Source organism: Pelobates fuscus, chromosome 9 (assembly GCF_036172605.1).
Source record: "Pelobates fuscus isolate aPelFus1 chromosome 9, aPelFus1.pri, whole genome shotgun sequence".
Taxonomy (NCBI): Eukaryota; Metazoa; Chordata; class Amphibia; order Anura; family Pelobatidae; genus Pelobates; species Pelobates fuscus.
Genome location: NC_086325.1, coordinates 54479601 through 54504510, shown reverse-complemented (window position 1 = coordinate 54504510; position 24910 = coordinate 54479601). Strand labels below are relative to the sequence as shown.

Below are 24910 nucleotides of genomic sequence, written 5' to 3'. Positions count from 1 at the left end.
ATACCTGTAAAATAAAATAGACTTACCATTTGATGTCTTCTTTCTTCTAAAATCTTATTTTTTCAGTCCCAAAAAAGGCCAAATATAAATCCAGAATAACCAACGCACTTTAAAAAAAAAAAAAATCCTTCTTCATCCATGGAGGGCTCCGCGCAGACTGAGCTCTGCAGGGCGGGGGGAGGCTTATAAAGCCTTGCCCCGCCCTGCAATTAGGCTCAGAGCACTCTGATTGGTGGGTTTAAGCCATCCAATCAGAGTGCCCTGACAGGTAAATGAAGAGACTGACAGGTAAGTCTCTACATTTACCCGTCACAGCACTCTGATTGGTTGGCTTGAAATCCACCAATCAGAGTGCTCTGTGTCATTTTACACAGCGTTGGAAAGTTATTTGGAATTTTCCCATGCTGTGTAAAATGACACAAAGCACTCTGATTGGTGGAATAAGTAACCAATCAGAGTGTTATGAGTCAAATTACACAGCGTGGGAAAATTCCAAGGTAGGTTCCCCCCCCCCTTATTGTTATTTAGGGCCCCCTCCCGCTGCACAGGGGTGGGGACCAGGGGGGAGGACATTAGGTCCCCCCTTATTGTTATTTAGGACACCCACCCGCAGCGCAGCGGTGGGATCCGGGGTGGAGGACATTAGGTCCCCCCCAATTTTTATTTATGGCCCCCACCCACCACTCAGGGGTGGGCGCTTCGGGGGAGGATATTAGGTCCCACCCCCCAATTTTTATTTATGGCCCCCACCCACCACTCAGGGGTGGGGGCCAGGGGGGTGGACAGTAAGTCCCCCCCCTTATTGTTATTTAGGGCCCCCACCCACCGCGCAGGGGTGGGGGCCGGGGGGGAAGACATTAGGTCCCCCCTTATTGTTATTTAGGGCCCCCACCCTCCGCACAGGGGTGGGGGCCAGGGGGAGGACATTAGGTCCCCCCCCAAATTTTTATTTAGGGCCCCCACCAGTCGCACAGGGGTGGGGGCAATAGGTTTGTTTTTTTTGTTTACTAGACACGCCCCTACTCTCGGTATAGCGAGTAGTGGCTGAATTTACTAATACTAAGTAATCTTTACTTAGTATTAGTTAATGTGGCTGAAAGACCAATTTAGTTGACCAATTTAGGTCTTTCAGGTTTTTGGTAGATAGCTCCCTAATACCGTGTGAATTAGGGAGTTATCTACTAAGCGGCTGCTTATTTTATGTTATTTTGAAGTGATTTCTCTATCCACATTTGTTTGCAGGGTACTTGTCCTACTCTTACCCCCATTTTACTTCCTTTTGCAGCCCTTTAGCCCTTTCCAGGAGGTTTTTAGAGCCATTTTTGTGGCCAAAAGTTCTGGTCCCCATTGACTTCAATGGGGTTCGGGTTCGGGGTCAAGTTCGGGCCCACACCCGGACTTTTTTTCAAAGACCAGAACATCCAGGTGTCCGCTCAACTCTAATAATGATATAAACCATTATAAACAGCATTATACTATTACCACTGTCATGCCAAATAATATTGCTATAATGATGCTCCATGTTTAAAGTTGGCATTTGTTTAAGTGCATTGAAATTTAATATGTTTTATAGGTGACAATATAAATATAGCAATACACTTATTCAACTCCGTAAACCTTAGAAATCAGACAAACATTTAATAGAATTGTCATTTACAAGCCATTATAATGATAAGTGTATTTGTTTTTCTTGTCTCATATAGCATGCTAGAAGATGATCTGAAACTGAGCAGCGATGAAGAAGACAGTGAGCAGGTATGTCTTTCTAATTTAACACGTGACAATCTAAATCTGTGTGCACGAGAAAAACCTGGGACCAAGCGGAAATGTGAGACCGATCTAAAAAAATGAATAATTTTTTTCTGCTTATTTGCATATTTGACATGACATTCTGGGAAAATTGTAGAAACTTTACAAAGCTCCTAAGGCAAGTGATTTATTGTTGTCTTGCAGTGTGCGGTCGATTCAAACATACGTCTGAAATGATAGTTTATGGATAATTAAATAGTTGCACTGTTGCTGATGTTATATTGTGACTTATATTGTTCTCTGCCCTTTGAAGATGAGACATGTTAATGTGCAAAAGCACACACACACAATGTCCGTCCTCATATGAAATGGTTTAATACTAATTTACTGATTATTGTGTGTTCAACACAGACAACATTGATGCCTTGATTTATTTCCGTGTGTGGGATCATTTAATCAATAAGACTTTCCATCAAGCCAGTGGTATACATAGCCTAGATGACATTAAGGACCTCTTGTAATTACATATCACATTGAACACCATACAATCACCTCTCTCTGGTGTAATGAAGGACACACTAGTTATTATGTCACTGTCAATGTAGCAGAATACTAAATCAAGATTCACAGAGATATCAGTAACTGATGGCTGGGCTAGAGCTAACATTTTGTTTATGATTTTCTTGCTCGACAGCACACGTACAGGTTGATTTATTGGGTGCTGGAAAATATATCTTTAAAAAAAAAAAAGAGTTATAATTAGTCAAAATGGATATTTGATACTTACTCGTACTTCCGAACACACCTTACCACTTTTAGCATCTAGTCCAGAGCTTGCGTGCTGCTGGATTAACACATGGCAAACAATGTCAGCCATTTAACATAAACATACCTAGAGTGTGTTAAAACAAAAAGCTGGGGGGGGGCGGGGCCTGACAGCCAAGATTCCAAGATGGCCAGATGTGTTTCAGCTCAGCTCCTGCAAAAGAGGGCTGAATATAATTTATTCCAACCCTATAATGCTCCAAAAACGACTTGGCCCAAGCAACAGCCTAACGCTGAGCAGAACAGGAACATAAACATGTGCAGCCAGCCGTTTTAACCCAGTTTTCAACCGTCTGGTCCCGAGACCTAACAAAACTGACGACCCACGGGCCGGGGGAGGCGGCTGATCTCCTGACCCGGGACGCTCAACGACAACCGACGACCTAGCTGCCCCGTCAACCCCCCTCTGGACCGGTGGGGGTCATCCCGGTCCCCACTGGGGAAGGACACCCCCCGGCAACCATGGGATCTCCCATACCCGGGGACCGCATGGCGAACACAAGATGGCCGCCGAGCCACAGCCTCTACGAACCACAGTAGAAGCAGATGTTCAGGCCTGGCGGGAAGACTTCGAAGCCCGGTTCGAGCGCATATGCCAAGCGTTCTGGCACCGCATCGAAAGCCGAAACTCACATGATTCGCAGACCAAGAGAGCGGACACGCCGGACCGTGAGACCGAAACGTGCACTGAGCAGGGGGCACAACCGGCGGCTCAGCCAATAAGCCGTACCGGCACGCGGAAATCTCCTCCACACGTAAAGCGCCCACAGAATCGCGACCCAGCCAAACGGAAACCGAGGGTCTCGGGACAAGCGGCAAGGGACTCACTTGAGACCTGGGCTCAGGAGGAGAGGAAGCCCTGGCACAACTCACCTACCATGGGCCACATGCAGGGAGCTTGGATTAACACACATGCAGCCTGCCAATCTCCGATGGCCCTCACGCGGAATAGGATGAAGGGACAACATGTAATGTACACCAGTTCTCTTGCAAAGACATCTAAACTGTTATCTAAGAGTCTCCATGGTGCGATCAGTGCCCAGTGGTCATAAAGCGGACTTAACATTAACTACAGCTTGCTACTGTTTCTACCTAATGCATGATTATAACAAGACAGGTTACTAGTCCACCTATCCTGTTCAGCCCAATGTTCAAGGATGTAAACCTGCTATCATATAGTTAACACTCATGATCGTTAGTAATGTTTCACTCACCCATACACTCTCTTAGGTCTTAAGCGTAGACCTTTAGATTGGCTTACATTTGAAAAGTATAAGATTGTGCCTAGACAAAATGCCTGTGTCTCCAATGATTGAGCTAGCTTGTTTATTATATGGTAGCACCTCTATTGTTACCCCTGTATTCTCTCTAGTCCTGAGCACAGACCTTATGATTCAGCCTGTTTATTCAAACCATAAAAATGTGCAGTTTCTAACTCGCCATAACACTGTATTAACGTGTGATATTGCAATAAGCTTGTCAATGCTGTTGTGGCAGCACAAGCCTGAATGTTATGCCATGCACTAAGAAAATAAAAAAGAAAGTGATTGAAAAAAAAAAAAAAAACCTGGGCCCCACTATTAAATAGGTAAAGTCTAACAAATGGTTGTCCCTCTCCCTCCACCACATGTGTGGTGAAGAGGTGGTTGGAGGAACAGATTAAATAACCTGCAGTGTATTATAAGGCAAATCTAATCCCGGGATTTTGGCCTATAATGTGTGTACTGACATTATTGCTGTGGTACTGGTATTGTTAATTTAACAATGGTGAGCATGCTTATAAGGCTACAGTAGGTAGCCGGACCAGTACTGCAGATCTTGTGGGACCTTATGCCAGGTCCTACAAGGCACAGCAGTTACAACATAAATTGGCTTTATACACTTGTAGAAATGTGACTCTGTCTACTAAATATAGAATGTTGTTATGGTTTCCTACAGAGCATTTTTGTTCCTTGGAAGACATCCCCAGCCAGTAAATATCAAATTGCCATAATTTTGCGGTGACACATGCGTACAATACAGCTGTAGTATTGTTTCCAGAAAATATTATATTATAAAATCTAAACAAAGCTTACACTTACAGAAATAGAGGCTCACAATCAAAACTTTAATACTCCCAATTCAAAAAGGCATTGTTTATTTCTATCTCTCCAAAAATAAAAGTGTCTAAGTGAGTCAGTTGGATGAGGGTCCAAAATCGGGGCTGTCGCACTGTATTTAGAAGAGCTGATGGTATGAGTCATTAAAATAAATAGTTTAAAAAAAAAATTCAACTAAAAAAATAAAAGCATGTGTTTATTTTTTGGTTTTCTTTCACTGTACCTTGGGACATAGATTATAGGTTTAAATAAACCTGGATAATATAAATAGGTCCTAGCATAGTGCATTGCATGTGTCTTTGTCATAGTGAAAATATTTATTGATGTGCCAAAGTTTCCATTAAATATGCATTCCTTTGCTGTTTAATAGGGTTACTCAGGATTAGTTGTACAGTCTAAATGAAGGGTCATGGCTGGAATCAATTTCCATTTACATCTGAGCAGAAGCTATTGATGCTGAGCTCACAACTCAATAAAAGATCTGACGATATAGACTTCATGTTTTTTTTCTTTCAGTATAACAAGTGTAATCAGTCTCAAATGTTTTTGCAAAGGCTCGAGTATTGACTTTTTTTATTTATTTTTTATTTAATAGCCGTCTTTTAAGTTCTGAGTTATCAGCAACCTGACATGTTTCAATGATTTTTTTTTTCCAGAAATCATGCTGACCACAGCAAAGGATATTTATAGGGCATGTTCATTATATCAAGTAAACATCTGCTTAGCATCTCTTAAGGGAATTCCTTTACAGCTAGATCGTACATTGTGCAGATTCTAAATTATGCCAGTATTGTTGATCAGAAACATTGAAAATGCACTGGCTACTGATTTATTTTTCATTTTTCCTCTGGCACAGTTTTCCGTCTTTATTTTTTTACAAGTTACAAATATATCAAGTTATAATTTTTCATATTTTTTTCATGGTGCATGTGCTAATTTCGTTGCATTTTGAGACCTTCAATTAATATAACCAATGTGTTATTATTGTTATAAGAAGAGGTTCAAAGAGCTCCCTGCTCATGTCTTAAATCATGATATTTGCTATAGTTGCAGCAATTTGCAAAAAGCATCTTTGCTACTGTGTGATGTCACGGGAAAAATAACTTCCCTTTGACCCACACCACCTTGCATGGTAAGAGTATGGTAATCGGTGTGGATCCTTTTTAAAGTGACTCTCTCACCTCAAACCTACATTTCTCTTATCATTTCTTCTTCTCCTTCTCTTCCACAGTCTGTTCTTCTTTTCTTCATTTCTGATCTGTTTCTCTTTAAAACATAGGAACGAGTAGGGACTATTTTGTCTCATGTATTCTTTTTACACTTTGCTATCTTGGCAAAAGGTGGAGCTTAAGGCAATATTCTGCCTTTGTTATCTTGACAAAAGAAGTAGAGCTTGCCTTAGGCTCCACCCTTTTGTCACATTTGTCAGGCGTAGGTAAAATACATAAGGCAAAGTAGTCCCTACTTTGTGCTACGTTTTAATTAATGAGGACTAGGTCAGAAATGAAGAAAAGAAGAACAGATTGTGAAAGAGGAAGAGAAGAGGGAACAATAGGAGAACAGAAAGTTTGAGGTGACAGAGCCACTTGAAGTTTCCTGTGAGAGAGCTGGAACAGTAGCACAGTTATACTTGGCTTACAGAAATAAATATGAATTTGTGTGCTTGGCTAGTTAAAGGGTTACCCCAAGCATAATAACCACTGTAGCCCACTGAAGTAGTTGTGATGTCAGGAGTACACTGGCACCATTCCCCAGTATGGCAGAAAACCATTCTATTACCGTCTGCCACTTTCCTGGCTAATTAAAGCTCCTGTAGGTGGAGTTACACCTTCAGCTACAACTTGTTTTTCTGTTTTGTATGTGCATCCTCCTACTGGGAGATGATCTGTGTCTTATAAAATGCTTCTCAGAGAGAAGCAGTGCAGACATGTGATGTATGTGTGGTAATCACCACAATCTACCAATTCAGTAAAAAGCAGTGAATCAAATAATTGGACATTTCGCACCAACCATCAGCATGCTTTGAACAAGAGATTAGATTATTAATATATATATATATTTTTGTCTGCAGCCCCTAGTGGCTGCTTTAATAACAACCACCAGAAAAGTGCTGATACAACATTTACATTTTTTTTTAAATGCATTTTCTTTCAGAAATGGCACTGTTTTTATCAGCAATGTGTAGCATCAATGCACAAAAATCACTTAATTAATATAACATTATATTTTAAAAAGTTACTATCCCTTTAAGTAAAAAAAATAAATAAAACCAAAAAATAATTAAAATTATAAAAAAAATAAAAAAAAAAATTCACTGCTACAAACTCCAGCTGCTTAAACAGTTTTGACAGACTGAAACCATCGGAGCCCCCAGCTGTGTTGCCTAGCAACATTTTAATTCAAGAAGAATCGAAGGAGATGAATTCCCTGTGGAGAGGGAAACAGAAATAAGAGGGCAGTTGACAGATGATCTGAGTTGTTCCTTCTAATATACTGTGAAGATCACTGACTCTTTTCATGAATGATAAATGGACTGTACACAGATCAATGGGTTCAGCAATAAACTGGATCTAGACTCTCTGTCTAAAGCAAGCTGAGATGCCCAGAAATGTACTCATTTGGTTGATCCGGTGTGTGTATTTTCAACACTTTCACAAGAGGAAATTGATCTGTACATTTACCCATAACTTGGCCTTTTCTTCACTTAGCTTGTACAAAAAGGCTTTCAGACTGGAGTGATTTTATCCATGCCTTTTCCGTTTTGTTGTATTTTGTGCCTGGAGGCAGGGGGTAATGCACGGTTGGTTAAATTTTAGTCTTTTTGTGCGATTACAATTCCTATTACTCTTAGACAAAATGTGCTTTATGCAGAAATCAGTTGTAGAGTATTTCATTCTGAAACAGCTTGGTTTCTGGAATTTAATTCAAATATATCCTTAGATATTAAATTGGGAATTGTGGAGAATTGATAAATAAATTGTACATGTACACCAAAACTATTAAAATGAAAGAATTCTCAAACTCAGCAAATGTGCCGGGTGCAGTAGGCTAAATTCTGCAATTTCCTTGTAAATGTTTAACAATTTCTGGTTTACTGAATAATCCCCTTAAGCATTGTCAACATAAAATGGCATGTAACAGCTTCTTTTATGGCTTTTATTTAGAGGATTCAAGGGGGTAAGAAAAAGTAATGCATTCTTCATCTTTCTGATTCTAAAATGAAAACATAAACCCAAACGTAAATATCTTCTTTGTTGCTCAATAAATTTTGAATATTAAATATGCAGGTAAATTTAGCTGGCCCCACTAAAACAGACACCAACTTATTTTGATCCTGCACGTAGCTACATTGGCATGCACGCAGACCATGAAGGCATGTGGTAATTGATTTAGCAATGTTTGTTAAACACTCCCATAGTATGTTGGTAAGTCATTTTAGTACAGTTTGAGAACTTGCTGTATTCGTTCTTTTGTAGCCAAATGTCTCTATAGAAGAAAGCACAGCCCCGGACTGTAGTCATTGGCTGAGAGCACGCTCAGCCAATGAACGCAGCCCGTGATGGCTATGCTTAACATTGTAAAGTTGAGATGATCTTACACAATTGAGAAATAGTGGTTGCAGTAAACCTGGGATCCCGCTGGATGAAGGGTGAGTATAATTTTATTTTTTTACTTTCTAAAGGAGGTCCTGAACCTAAAGACATACATGTGTGTATTTATAACGTTAAATTGATTCTTTGAAAATGAACACTCCAAACACATAAAGCACTTCAGCTTGCTGAAATATGCAAAACGTATAAAAGGTTTTATGTTTTCAGTGAGTGGGTGTTAACACAGAACTTTTCTACATGAATTTTAATGTATCAAAGTGAGATGCACAACTTAAAAAATATAAAGATTTTGCCTCTACAAGGTTATCAAGATTACTAAGGGTCATCTTGATAATAACAATGTATGATCGAAACGTTGATCTTGTTATGATGTGTTTCACTTTGATACATTGAAAATCATGTAGTAAAGTCCTTCCTTAGTGACACGTATGTATGTGTTAAGTATCTTATTTCTTGTTCTGGTTAAACCGTAATGTGTATTTCACAGCTAGTTTATTATTCATCCCCATAGGTTTGTCTAGGTACCATTTTTAATGATGTCATGTTTTTTATCAGTGCCTCCCAATACGTTTGTCCTCACCTGATTTTTCTATCAATATTAGACACTGAATGGACACCCTGGAGACTAGACTACATTCTATTTCTGACATTCACTTGCAGGAACGTGTGTGATTGTCATAAAGAGAAATCAGTATGCTAATTAAAATGGTGATTTTATGGCCCTTTTCAAAGGGAACTGTACAGACCATAAGGCAGTCCCAAGTAGTTTTTTATAGTGTATTCATGTTTTAACACTGTCAGTCTCAGCTTTTGAGTACTTGAGAAGAAAATGACTTTGCATTCAAGTGCCAATAAGCTGTAAAAGCAGTCGAATTTTTTCCTTTAACATTTCCCTAAGCTGTAAAAACAATTTGCAATATAGATCATAAAAATGCAATGCAGTACATATATGTACACAAAGGGTGATCATTTTTTAGGCTCAGTGTTCATGAGATAACACTGTTTATTGTGATTAAAAATAGCATGGACACAGCAATTTTAAGGTTTGGTACATCTTCACTGTTTAATATCATTAGTGCGTGGGAAAATTATCTGACAGTGAAGTTATCAACAGTTCATCTAGTCCAACCCACCATTTAACACAGTTTAACGCTGGCTGAAAACATCAACTGGACCTCGAAAAGCAGCACTTCAGGGCATCTGCAAGAAAATAATATGTCTTCCTAGAGTTCAATAAAGTCTGTCTAAACTTAAAAAAGTGTGCCCCATATTACTTTCTAATGCTGCATACCTCCTAGAATTTGTTTCCTTCATATGAGGAAGGGACACACTCAATGTTACATGGAGTGTTCCAGTGATGTAAGGTTTTATTTACGATGTCTCAGGTTGGAGCATATGCATGCTAAGCTGCACATGCCTGTGAGTAAATAGCGGAAGAAGCATAACATACGTAGGTGATTATGGAGCCAATGTTCATGTCTTTGTAAAGTTGGGTTATTTTCATTTAGAGACCATGGTGGTGGTGCCCTAGTAAGTTCATACATTAGTCAAATATATCCAATAAATGCCAGATTATTTCAATTTTTTCAATATAATGTTCTAGAGCTGTGTTGCTTTTACAACTGACAAGGCAGGTAACTGTGCAAGCCCAGAGTTCTGTATAAGCACTTGTGCATGTTGCGTTCTTGCACATCTTTGAGTGCACTCATTGTTGCACTCATGATGAACTTTGGGTCGTTATTCTCTGACGTTCCTGAGAAGCAGGACACCAGAGGAGGAATAACCTAGGATTGTGGGATAGAAGAACCACATTGAATTCAGAGACAAAAGAGAGGTATAGTACTGGATCTAAATAACAAGTTCAACGTGTTAATGGCCCCTTGTTTATTTGTTTTATGTAATCTGAAATTATTTAATTTATGACCTTAGTATGTAACTGATTTTTTTTAATTTTTTTTTTACTTTTCACAGGCAACTGAAAAGACAAAGCCAAGAAACATCCCTGTAAAGTAAGCACATTTATAAAATATACTATTTATTCTATTACGTTAAACCTCTGTTATGTGAAATAGATTGAAATGGTGTGAAGTGAAAACAAACCTAGATAAAATAGTAAGGAATACATCATTGTCTGTATTTAGCAGATTTGCTTTGCAATTCACTCCAATTCACCCTGACTATATCCTTAATCAATAGATTTATTCACTAAGCAGGAGGCTTCAGTGAGTTTGGCGAGATGCAACATTTATTTCACTAAAATAGCTAATTGTGCAACTAGGCTTTCATATCATTTAAAGAAAGGCATTGTGTAAATTATCTGATACAGATACATAACAATGCTGTCATTTTACTTCCATTTATGGGATCTACAAGAGCTTTAATATGGTAGCGGATATACAGTATATGAAACAGAGAGTGAAGTCTCTTGAGTATTAGCTTATGAAAACACAGGAATGTCAATTTTATATTCCTGTCAGTGCTGGAATCTAAAGCTATATGCATTTTAAAAAATGTATATTCCTTGTGATGTATTTTCCTCTGTACATTATCAGTATCCAACATAAATGTCGATGTCTATGACCTTTACACATGTGTAGTTTCTCCTCCAGCCATTCTCTTTGATGTAAACCTTTTCAATCTTCTTCTTCATGTGATATTCACAAAATTATCTGAATAAAGTCAAGGAAAATCATCTTTTTGTTGATTGTCCCTAGTAAGATGTAGGCTATTTGGTGACATTATAAAAAAACATGATGCATAATTAAAATATGATACGGCCGGTATCATTTCAATCCAAGAACATTTAGTCACTGCCATTCTCACAAAAGTGATAAATGAATTTCATTCTAATTTCTGATACCTAGACTATCTCTTCCTTCATGAAATTGTGTTATAGTGGCAAAATTACTGCTCATTCTAAGATACTTTTTTTTTGTTGTTGTTGATTTTAATTAAGGAGTATTATAAATACACAAAACATATCATGAATATTAAGGTCCATATATATAACACCGTCTATATATAATTACTTAAAAAAAAAATAAAAAAAAATTATATTATAAGTCTCAGTTGCAAAACTAAATTTTTAGTGAGGAATCATGCTTCTCTTTGAATATGTTGGCTAAACTATTTTGTACATATATCAGTATACAGTATGTTTTAATACACATTGATAGCTAAAAACCCAATGCAACACTCTAAGAATTCATGGTGGAGTTCTTAGTTAAACAACTTCAGCTTAATGAAGCAGTTCACGTGTATAGATCACACCACCACAGCCTTACTGTTCAATACTCTGCCTTTTAGGAGTCAAATCATTTTGTTTATGCACCCATAGACACACCTCCTTGCATGTGACCCATGCAGCCTTCCTAAACACTTCCTCTAAAGAGTCATCTAATGTTTACACTTCCTTTACTGCAAATTAATTTAGAATTTCTTATCTCCTGCTCTGTTAATAGCTTGCTAGACCCTGCAGGAGTCTCCTGTATGTAATTAAAGTTCAATTTACAGAGATAAAACATTTAAAGTAAGCTACATCTGATAGAAAATGAAACCATGTTGTTTTCATGCAGACTGTGTCAGTCACTGTAGTAAGGGTGTCCAAAATAAAGGGGAGGAAGTTCTGACTGCAAAGAGTGCGTTAGCATGGAACAGCCTATGATATGGGTATGGTAACACTATTACGGGGTCACAACAAGGTTGTGAGTGGCAGAGCTAAACGCCATATAAATACCTTCTCCTTCGCTCATGGATATTTTTGAGATGCGTTAGCGGTGAGCCAAACATCTAGAGTATGTCACGTTCTTAGGTATATCAATAAATGCAGATGCACCAAGTTTTAATGAGAAGATGTAGTGAATTACTCTAATGTATAAATTACTATTTTAAGGGGTAAAGAAATCTCAAAACTTTCAGCAACGAGACTGTTAACAGGTACACAGAACCCCGCAAATACAATCAAAGTGTTGTTGTTCCCCCTTTTTTCAAACAATCCTGCTGTTAGTGACTACGATGCAGAACCTTCCCATATAAACCTAAAGCTAACAGGGAGGTCTTCTGTTAGCACAGTATCCCAGATTATGCTAAGGTATTTCGGATGTGTAAATAGTGACAGCTCCTTGAGCACCGGTAGCAATACATAGCTCACTCTTGCTAAACTACTCGACAAAGGACAGAGCTTCATGTTTCCTATTTGTCTCAATGTCTTAAAATGTACCAATACCGTTGAATTTTCTGCATGTACTTCTCTTAACATATACAAAAATGAGCGCAGTTTTTCCTATGTACCACAACTGTATTATATATTGTCAACACCTGTCTTACTTTAGCTGTTGTGGCAAAGAAAGAATATTTGTTACTTTCAAACGCTCCAAAAATAAAGAATTAAAAAAAAAAAGAATGGTGGTTAGGCAATAGTCTTTAAATTCTAAAGAAGTCACTCTTAATACTTAGGGATACGACTTAAGCTAGACCTCCCTGTTATATTCATTAGGTTTCCACAAAATCAGATATTTCACATGTTTAACAACATACTATAGCAATACTTTCTTATTCAATGACCTGGAAACTCCTTTGACAATCGGGAGAGTATAATGAAACCATTTTATTATTTTTAGTTTCATATATGCTTTACTTGAAAAATACAAACATTAAGAAGTTAATAGTTAATATGTGGAATAGCATCTGGTTGATCTAGTGCCACTTTACGACATGAAAACGTTTGAACTAAGATGGACCCAAATTTATCTGTTTGGTAGAATGTAAGGGTCATTGACATCTGGTTTAAAATTGGAAAAAAAAAGTAATAGTGTCATTAGTGGAAAGTGTTTTAGTTTGTTACTATGGATGTATTTCTTTTCTTCTAAAAATATGTTTTTTCTTTTTCTCTTTCCTGCTATGATAGGTTCAGCTAAATGCGTAATAGTTTCTAAAGCGGCAAATACATAATTCCTCATAAAGATAAATAATATATTTCATTGAAGTTATAGTCTTACCTACTTCTTCACCTGCATGCCAGTCACGCAGATGCCCAAGGTCCTGTCAGACTTCTATGATATTGTAAAAGCAGACATTCCTATTCTGATTTCGATATATCAGTTTTGTACTTGATTGGACATCATTTTCCGAGAGTGCTAACTGACTCTCTCGGAAGGCATCTGAAAAACTCAGGTTACGTTCATACTATTCCAAAAGAGATTGACTTGTTACTGTTGGATGGTGCCTGGAGACTCATGCTACTATAACCACTACAGTAAACTGTAAAGGCTATGATGCCTAAACTGCCCCTTTAATGATGCTCTCATTTGTGTTTACTTTTCTGTTCATATTGGAAGCATGGGTCTATTATTTGGCCTTTCCTGCTGAATCTAGGACTGTTGGGAGGTATGCAATAACTGTACTGCAGAACTGGTTGGCCATTTACAAAGAAGTCCTAAGAAAGACACAGTAAGCACCACTAGAAAAATATTTATATTTTCTATCTAGTAAACATTAAAGATCAATATATTAAGGGAGAAAACAAAATCAAGAAATTGATAATAGTTCAGAAAACACCATTTCTACAAGGTTAATTTTGTCTAGCAAAACACTTACTGGCATTGAATTACCAATTTTATTCCTAAAGGACTCTTTCCTGTGCTTGCAATAATTGAGGCTGATTTTATTACAAAATTACCTCTGAATGAGACCCGTACTCTAGAGTAAACTTGTATGGTTAGAAATATGCTGTGTGTTTGCCAGTGCACATCACCAAGCCCTATACAGCTATAGACTCCAATCTGTCTGTGCATTGAAGCAGAAAATTCATTAGCCGTCCTTCTGCCAGGATAGAAAAATAGACATATTAAGGAAATTTAGTTGTGATTGTTTTTAGAACTAGTAGTTGGATAACAGGTCAGTAATCAAATCACAGCTTCCAGCAAGAATACTAAAAATATTAAGAGTGGCAGTCTACTTTATTTTTTGTATATATTTAAATGCTAGGGCAGCTTAGTGGTACATGCTTGTAAATGCTGCAATTGTATGATACACGTATACACGTGTTAAAAGAAAGAGCTAATTTGTATCCCACTCTGATATGTATTTAATTTTCAATGCTTAGGAGTTATGTTTGAATATTGCTCCAGTCACTGTTTGTTTAGTACAGCACATTCCTGTTTGTGTACTACTGCTGTTCATAAATTAAAGCTAAATGATTAATCCTATTTATTATGCCAGAGCCTTGGTCTCAATTCTTGGATGTTTTGAAATTGGTAAGCATTGTAGGCAGCAAATTAGTTTTCATTAAAAGCGGAGCCAGGCTAAGTGACACAGACACAATGCGTTGCATTTATTGTGCATCCCACAAACAGATGCCGTCTTTTAAGGTGTTTCTAAAAAAAGAAAAAAAAAAAAAAAAAGAATAAAGATTAAAAACTAAATATAAGCACGATTTTCCAGATGAATTTGCAAAATAATGTAATTAGATCTCATGGTTTGTACATGTTTGTATATATTTAGTACAATATTTCACGAGATTAAAGCGGTAGGGTTCTGAAGAATAGAATGTTTATAAAAAAAGCCATAGATAGGGAACCTTAATGTTATCCACTAAATATACCAAATTGTTGGGAAATTAAACTGGAAAATATCCAAGCTGTGACAAATGCTGAGTTGGACAATTTTCCTTAGTCAAATATTTTAGTCTAATATTACCATACCTACCAAATGCCCCTATTTAGAAGGGACAGTCTCTATTTTCTACAAGCTCCATATTGTCGGTATATCCAAGTATTTAATCGAGTTCCACAGCAATAACACTCACAGTGATGTCTTTCAACTACATAAATTGTAATTAGTAAGTCACCTAACATTGCTCAGCCCAGCTCCGCACCTGGTCACTCACACCCCTAAAATGAAATTGTCCCTCTTTGTCCATTTGAAACTTTTGGATGTATGTTTTAGCCTGTTTTAGCATAAATTTTGTCCCTTGAGTTTTAATTTACTATAATTCAAAATGTTGTGAATAAAATAGTTCTGTTTAAGATATTCACTCCTGAGTCATGTATAAGACTTCTAATCCAGATATATAATGCTGGTAAGATACCAAGTGTTGAAAGTGGCTAAGATTTGTGAATAGTGGTAAGCTAGAACTCTCATTTCTTCTAAAAGTTCATTTTCACATCGGGACTCTAACTGATTGCTTTTTCGTCAAAACATTTCCTTAACATTTTAGTGAGCAGTTTTCCTCCTGAATGACTGCAATGGACAGGGGAAATTATGATTTGTTTATTTGCACTTGTATCGCTTATAAAAGTAAAAAATTGAATATTTGAATCAAATCCTGAATATTATTATTAAAAATGGTGCAGGGGATTTTCAGTCTGGTAATTGGAAATTGATTTACAGTTGGGGAAACATATTTCACGTGTTTAATGTTTACTTATTGTGCTTATACTAATTTGTATCCATTTTAACTGGTGGTTAACTACTCGTTAGGTATTATGGCAAGGCAAGATGGGAAACATTTGGCCGAGAGGCAATCTCTATGAGGAAGCCTATTTTGCTATATCTCCTGCCCAACACAAAAGTCCAATCTTGCTTTGCTTTCTGGCTTTTGACATAGACTGCAAATGGAGATCTTAACCCGCCTCAGTGGCACCGCATGGCAATAATATTACCAGTGCTTCCCTCTCCTGTATTAGAAAGAATACAGACACAATGTTTAGAAAAACACAGCAATGGTTGGCATTCCATCTTGGATTGTTCACAGTTATTCCTAGTACCTCCATACTTTTGGCAGTCATCCACAACTTCCAAGTTGACTGTGTATGTAGCTTTATCAAGAACAAAACAGAGATGCAATTCTTGGACACAGTGCTGAATAAGGAACAATCACCAATAGAATGTATTTCAATATTAAGCCATTTGCACCCAGAATATTACCTATTTTCCCTTGAGAAATCTCGATCACCCCAACTCACATACGCACATGAATTCTCATACACACTTTAACACTAACCCCCTTATCTTTTATACAAACATCACATTCATAATCCATCTAAGTGTTTGCAAAAGATAGAAGACTTTATACCACCCTAAAGTTGCCTACGTCAAATACGGCAATTAAAACCATACACAGAAATCACATTACATATGGCATAGGTGTCACACACAGTAACCACCCCAAGCATTACGAACATGTCAATATGTATATGCTGTCAATGTGTTTAACTCATTATTTATACTGTGTGTGTCTAATAGGTACAGCTAACTGGAAATGTTTTTTATACAACCATGTAAGATTATACCAAAACAGACAACTAATACAATTACGTTATAGGTACAAAGTGCAATTTGTCACAAGGCATGGCAATTAATTGAAATTGAAGTATTATTGCATAGCTTGTTTTGAAGAACCCATAAATAATGGTAAATTTTAGAGAATTAATGGTCCCCTGTGTAGGTGTTAATGTGATCATTATAGGTGATTACATGGGAACAATATTTATTGCTCTTGATTCTCGTGATACAACGTTAATTTAGTATGTAATTGGCAAGCAATGTCACTGTAACCGGAAAGCATTTTGAGAGAGTCAAAGTGATATAAGTAGGGAAATCAATCGTATTAATCTTATTCTCTACATTATTCACTGTTGAACTTTATGAATTGAAAACATATAATCTTTTACAGTTTTGTTTTTATTTTTTGTGACCATTCCGTATCCTTTATGAATTTTAGTCATTATGACCAGCTGCTAAACAATTTTATCAGAAGAGAACTATGATGAAAGCAAAGTTATAGTATGGAATAGATAGAATATAATGTACTTTGTCATTATTGTGCATGCTACAGGGTAGATGTGGTGCAGTTTGCATATTCCAACTTTCTGCTTTTGGTATTGACATACATGACACTGTCCTGAACCTGGTAGGAGAATCCAGATTGTGGATCATTCACTCCTATAAAGCAATATAAGCATATTTACCTTTTCCCGTTTATTTTCATTCTTGTAAGAGCACTTAAAGGGACACTATAGTCACCAGAACAACTACAGTTTATTGTATTTTTTTTTCTGATGAGTAGAATCATTCCCTTCAGGCTTTTTGCAGTAAACTTAGTTTTTTTCAGAGGAAATGCAGTGTTTACATTACAGCCTAGTGATAACTCCACTGGCAGTTACTCATATGGCTACTAGAGGTGCTTCCTGGGGTAGTGCTGCACAATGTGACTGACATTCAGCGTCTCCACCTTCTGCATGGGTACACTGAACTTTCCTCATAGAGATGCATTGATTCAATGAGTCTCTATGAGGAGATGCTGATTGCCCAGGGCAGTATTTGACCTATGCTGGCTCTGCCCCTGATCTGCCTCCTTGACAGTCTCAGCCAATCCTATGATTTACTATGGGAAAGCATTGTGATTGGCTTTGAACAACACTTCTGATTATGTCAGCCAAGAAGGCAGATCAGGTGCAGAGCCAACAGCAGCAGCAGACTGGATTTGACTATATTTTGAGGGGCAAAGGGATGAGAGTGGGGACAAGGGGATGGGGAAGGGGGCAAGGGGGTGGGGAGGGGGGCAAGGGGGGGTAGGTGGTATTTTTTAACACTATAAGGTCAGCTGCACATATTTGTTAAGGACCAAACTTCTGGAATAAAAGGGAATCATGACATGTCACACATGTCATGTGTCCTTAAGGGGTTAAACAGTGCAATGAGCAAGGACAACCTTGCTTGGTTGCTCTGTAGGGTTATCCATCATCCTGGCATGTATGCACCTTGGGAGGACTCATCCCTTCTACAGCCAAAAGAGTCATGTTCCAACCATAATAACAAATGTGCCTTTATTTTAGACAAGCTAGGTATATTACTCACTAAACAATTCAACAGACTTTTCATTATATTACCGTTTTTCTGTTAAAAGGACAAGTTGCATGGTTAAACGCCATGTTTAGAGTAAGAAGTCAAATATTTATCTTGAAAACTCCCCGTGAGTACCACCACCACTCTATTTGACATCAAAAAGTTTTGGTTTAAGGTAGGCATGATCTTAAGCCTGGTAAAGTGTCGTGGTATTTGAAGTTCAGCAGCAGTTTGATATCTACCCTTTAACTATGACTGGCCTAAATAAAATGTTTTATTTGCAAAATGAAAAAATACAAATGGTTGTGATGATGCTTTTAGGTAGCATTAGTCATTAATGCAGATTGGTTCTAAAAGATATTGGAAAAAGATAGAAGAAAATAATAATAAAAAAAATAAAGTGTTTTGTAGCAGCTACAATGAACATCTTTAAAGTCAATTTACCTGGCACATTTCTAAGTGCATTGGTGTTTAACAAGCGAGTATTGAGCTCCTCTGTACACGGAGCAGTTGTGCTCCCAATAGGAGTCGGTAAAATGATTAGAGATATTGAGTTTTCTTGTCGTTCAAAGAAATAAGAGCCTAGTGCTCCAAATCTAATCTCTATTTCAATTTTCAATAAGGCATGCCATCACGTCTAACAGCATCTCCATAATGAAAATGCATTTACTATCAGATCTTTTTTTTTTCTGTTCCATTCATAATGCATTATCCATTAAAACATTGTTCATTTAGAAGATACTAAAGATAGCATGAGCCCCAAAGCAATTGATTGGTCTCTGTAATAAAATGAAATGGATATGTTTAAAAGTAAAATGGTGTATTTGTTGCCTTTAAATTCTTAGTTTAGCATTATGGTTGGAAAATGAACAATCAACATTTGTACACATGCGCACGCATACACACACACACACATTCTTTCTTTTCCTTTCCCTTTAGATTCTTGGCTGATGTATTTTCTTTGATTGTTGTCCAGTGCTACAGAATATTAATGCTATATCAAAAATCAATCAAAATCAAAACATCTCAATGTTCTCCATCTCTTTAGCCATCCACTTGGACAGTCGGTCCTGGGAAAAGAGCAGTGAAAGTCACGCCCCCTTCTCCTGACATCATCAGGAGAGGCTAGCTGACTCCACTGGCTACAGGCTGCAGGGAGAGAGGTAAGTTTAAAAATTCGAGTCCTCAGCCAGAGGCAGGGGATTCAGATTTTTTCCTTTTATTGCTAGATGGCCCTGGATTTAAGGCGGCCTGGGGGGCAATTGCCTCCCTGCCCCCTTTCCCAGCCCGCCCTCCCCTGACCCCTGGTCACTGAAAAAATGTAAAAATAAGAGATTTACTTACCTTTCCAGTGCCAGGGCAGTCTAGGCAACACTTAGTTCTCCTCCATCAGCAACACCACTTAAGAGGCATGGCTCTTCCACCAATGATCCAATCCAAAGCTCATCATAGAGGACCATTGAGGACCTAGTGTACATTTGAGAAAAAAATAAGTATAGGTTTCAATGCAGGTGCATTCACATTACAGCTGCCTGCATTGAACATAGATGACATTACATGTCCTTATGTAAAGCATGAGGACGTCCAATGCCAGATAGCTGATTTTTTACTCTATTAAAAACTAGGAAACACCATCTAGTTGCTGTCTGAGTGGTTTCTCCGAAACTGTAGAATGCTTTTCTTTAATGACAGGGGCACCAGGCCTCTTTCTTGAGATGTGAGAGGTGTGCCTATAGTGTCTCTTTAAAAAGAGAGGACGTGCTTTGGGTGTCAGGAATTCTTAGTTTAGTTAAACTGTTAACTATTTGACAAAATATGGAGGGAATACACTCGTAGCCTCATTCCACCACTGCAATTAGATGTCTCTTTAATAAAATGTTTACTTAGGGTATAAACAGAGTAAGCAGCATGGTTATATGTGTGATACAAAACACAAGTATGACAAAACCTTGCAGACACAAAGCTATAAAACTTACAAAAACAAGCATTACCACAAAATAAATAAGCTAATTAAAATAATTAGATTATAGGGGAGATGGGCTCATCTCCAGACACAACAATCATATGCAAAATATCCTGGTTAGGCAAATTGCTCTTTTTTATGATTTTGTATCTACTTTTATAAAATGTGTGTCAGATTAGGTTTAATTTTGTTAAAAAGAATTTCTGATTGCAATCAAATCAAGAATGCATGTATTTGCATTCAAATATTATCTACTAAATCCAGGGGTATCATATTTGATTTAAAAAAAATGTTTGCATTGGACCAATGTCAGGTGTGCAGGAACCTGAAAAAGAAAGATGTGGCATTTGTAGAGGTGGAAGGCCATTGAGTGAGATATATAATTGGTAGGTATTCATATAAATATATAATAAAGGAAACCACCAATAATACATCGTCATTTCTATATTTAAAGATATATAACATAGATTATATAATAATTGAACAGACAATATAATGTGTCCCTTTATGTACTTATGAAACTAAATTAGTGTATAGATCATGATATATTTTGATGGTTTTTACATAATGAGTTTTAACATGTTTTGGAAATACGGAGACAACCAAGGCATTGTTATCCTCCCTAAATAGGCACAGCTCATTTCAAGAAGGCACATTTTTGTCACTGCTGTTCCCGTTCTAGTGGAACCCTAAATGTACATATTCCAAGGGCAATGTACACTATTTATGGGATTTAAAATACATCATAAAATAGTGGCACCCACAACAGCCTCAATTTCAGGTTCTAGTCTAGCTGTCCCAATTTTGTTCCCAGGGACACCATGGAACTGTCCTCGTGGGGCACGCTGTGAATGAGCACTAAGACCTTGCAGAAAGCACTCAGCAAGGTCCTGTAGGTTGGGGTCTGGTCAGACAGGGCCCTTGAGTAGGTGGACCCATCCCATTTCCATGTACGCCAGTCTATTATGGGCATTGCCACTGACATGAGTAGTGTCATTGGTAACACCCCCCTCAGGGCCTAATCACATACCTCCCAATGTTTGGAGTTATTCAGTGAACACCATTTAAAGGGGTGTGAAGGACAGCAAAGGTAATCGGAAACCCACTAACATTCACAGACATGCTGGTTACTGGTGTGGGCTTATTTCCAAGATGCCCTTAGCACACATGTTCTGAGTTTTCTACTAATGATGCCATGCCAGTATTATCATGGGATAGCATTTACAATGTGTGCCAGGCTGTGCCATGTCAGCCTTGATTATGATGTATTATTATAAACAAACAAAAAAAAACAGAATAATATTATAAAAGAAAAAAAATGATTAACTCAAGTTTTAATTGGCTATGCCGTTCTACAAAAATCTCTCTGGTGATAGTTTTTCTTTGAATGCTTTTATTATTTTAGTATTTATTACACTGCAAACTATTTTCAATTATATTTTCAATGCAAGTTATGAAGGAGATGACTTTGGATTCGTTTGAGCTCACTCAAGCAAAAAATTTGAATTTTTATTGCTGTAATTTTAAGCATTGCCCCTTTTTTATGAATATGCTCTGTTAAGTAATGAATACTTCAACTATATTTTGCATATTACATTTTTTAGTTAACTGATTTCTTTTTGTTCAAAAGATAATTATTAGGAAGAATTGCTGTAGATCCCATCCTTAATTCTACTATTGTGATGAGCAAACTTGATAGATACAAAACGAGGTAACTAGGTTAAAAATATGGGAGTTGCTCCAAAACACATGTCAAAATGTCCCATACCTCCTGAGTCACTTTCAAGCTCATTGGGCATTGACAAGTCATTCAGGTGCTGGTCCATTCCACTGTCCTTTCTCGCCACTGTAATCCGCTTCTCAGTGGTCTTACGTTCTCCCAACTTGAGCTGTTATAGTCCATAATGAATGCGGCGGTGAGCCTCATCTTCCTGTCCGCCCGCACCTCCTACGCCTCACCTTTCTGTCAGTCCCTACATTGGCTTCCTGTAAGATATAGGGCTCAATTTAAAATTCTGGTTCTTGCTTTCAAATCTCTACATAATGCTGCTCCCACCTACCTATCCTCCCTAATACATAAGTATGTTCCGTCTAAGTCCTTACGATCTGCTGAAGACTTACGTCTATCTTCTGTCTGTACTCCCACCTCTGATGCTCGCCTTCAAGACTTCTCGAGGGCTGCACCATTCCTGTGGAACTCACTTTCCTCCTCCATTAGATGCCCACCCAGTCTCCACTAATGATAAAAGTGTATCAATTAAACTGTTACTAGCTCCCGACTGATTCCTCTCTTGCAACTGTCATTAGTCTATCCTTACCTTTTGTGTCACTTTACCCCACTCCCTCTAGCATGTAAGCTCATTGAGCAGGGCCCTCAACCCCTCTGTTCCTGTGTGTCCAACTTGTCTGGTTACAACTACATGTTTGTTCGTCCACCCACTGTAAAGCTCTGCAGAATTTGTTGGCGCTATATAAATAATAACATAATAATAATAATTCCCTAGATAAACAGGTGTAATTGTCTACGTGCATCCTTTTCTAGATGTTCCTGCTGACTGGATTTCTAAGGAATAAAACAAAATCAGTAATGTGACGAGCATCCAAGATCAGGATCAGCAGTAAAACTACTAAAAAAATATGATATATCAAATTTTTGGGTCAATACATAATGCTAGTTTAGATCAAATATAATAATTTCACATTTTTCTGATGCAGGATAGAGGTCACAGAAACATTGTTCATGAAGAAAAATCACTTTACATGCCAAAACACCTACACAGGTGTCAATAGTCCACATGGAATTAAAGGAAGAAACCTTTTTTTCTGTTTTCTAGAAATAATACAATTAAAAGATATATTGATTTAACATTCTGGTTATTCCTATCTTAAAGGTTGTATAGAAAAGTGGAAAACATTTTAAGTTAAATTAACTTTATTGTTTTCTTATTAACTATTAAGTATTACACCTTACAATGGTGTCTAACCATTTTAGTCCTTTCATCTCTATTTTGTAATTATATCTTTAATTTCTATGTTTTTAATTTAAATTTATGGATATGCTGTTACGCTTCCATCATACTTAAGAATTTGTTAGAAAAAAAAATATGTCATGATCATTCTCATGTCCTATCTGTATGTAGTATAATGATCATAGCAGTAATGAGATTTTCATGTGTCAAAATGTATTGGCTATTAGGGATGAGGACAGGAATTCTTGAGCACATCACCTTTGATTGATTCTACATTGAAATGTGTTCAGAAAATGAGAGGAAAAATGCTAAATCAAATAGTATGTTTGGAATGTTTAATTCCTTAATAGGTGTGTGCATAGCAGGTATACATTAACCCCTTAAGGACACATGACATGTGTGACATGTCATGATTCCCTTTCATTCCAGAAGTTTGGTCCTTAAGGGGTTAAACAACATAGATCTCTAACCAATGTGACTACATTATTATATATTTAGTCTAAAATGATAGGATATTTATAACTCATGGTTTCACATGAGACTTTAAAAATGTTTTTAAAAAGATTTTATTAAATGTTTCTGGCCTCATATGTATTGTAATGTACGGATTGGAGGGATTCCAAGCAGTTTGTGGTATACATCAGTGAAGTTCTGCAATGATTTGAAAAGTCCAACGTGTATATACAAATAAAATAGGCCACCAAACTGGGAGACGTTTATTCACTCAACCTTGGCATTTAAAGGGAACTGAATAAAGGCTACTTTTTTACTATTACAGAAATGACTTCGAAAAAAAAACTATTTAGAAACCTAACACATTTGGACTGGGGGTACCACTAGAACCATATAGCCCAATCTGAGACCGAACCAGGAAATTTCACGCCTCTTTCTAAACTTATAATAAAGTTTTTTACTACTACTGTAAGATCTAGTATACGATGATAATAAAAGAACACAGCATAGTACCCAGTATTGTTTACTTTTGTGCTTCGAGGGAAACCGTTCTCTTTGTATTAGTGCCTTGTGGGGTAATTGCCACCCTGCCATTCTTTCCAACCCTCCCCTGAACCAACATTTTCATCCCAAACATTGTTGGAGTTTTTACCGGTGTTGAAATCAGCATGTTCTTTCATCTAAGCACATGTTTAGAAACCGTAAATGTTTTAACGCTACATACATATTTTTCACCAGCGTCCTCTAGAAACCAATTATGTTTCCTTTGGAAGTATGTATTTGACTATTGCATATTTTGCACAAATTAATTTCTGAAATCGAAACCTATCATCACTTTTAAGAAAATCAATGCATCGCAGTTTTAAGATAATGGACAAACGTAACAAAAATATAGTTTTCTGCTAAGGAGAAATTTGAATATAGGTTGCCTATAAAAGATGCCCATTTAAATCCAAAGAGGATCATTACAGTCTAGAACATTTTATTTAAATAGGAGTTCATAATATAACTGGAGAAGCGTGCTGTGAGACAAGAAAAAATTGTACTGCAATTTGCACTCATATCTTTGGCTGCCAATTTTACAAGGATATAAAGTCTTGTACTTCATTTAAAAGAAAATACTTCTTGAAGCACACTGGATATCTCTCTCCCATTGCTGCAGCTGAATAGAGGAGCTTAATGGACAAGTATTTTGGTCATCAAAACATTACATGCATTTTTTCCTTGTTCTACCTTTTAGTTATGTTCATCTTTTTTCCAGTTCTGTCATATTTTTTAGAAGAAAGGATTCTTCAAAATTAAAGGCACAGTGTATTTAGCTTACCTGGATTGTTTTATTCAGCATTTTACATTTTTTTTTTTTTTTTTTTTTTTTACTATTAATCAGCCTATCTA

The 24910-nt window shown here is 37.1% G+C and overlaps 1 protein-coding gene across 1 annotated transcript in view; it reads left to right on the top strand.

The window, feature by feature from the left end:
- Positions 1-24910, top strand: part of AFF2 (ALF transcription elongation factor 2) — a 468515-nt gene that overhangs the window by 368724 nt on the left and 74881 nt on the right. Inside the window, exons 8-9 of the mRNA XM_063431978.1 lie at positions 1704-1755; positions 10256-10293. Of these exons, the coding sequence (XP_063288048.1) occupies positions 1704-1755; positions 10256-10293 (90 nt within the window). The remainder of the gene's footprint in view (positions 1-1703; positions 1756-10255; positions 10294-24910) is intronic.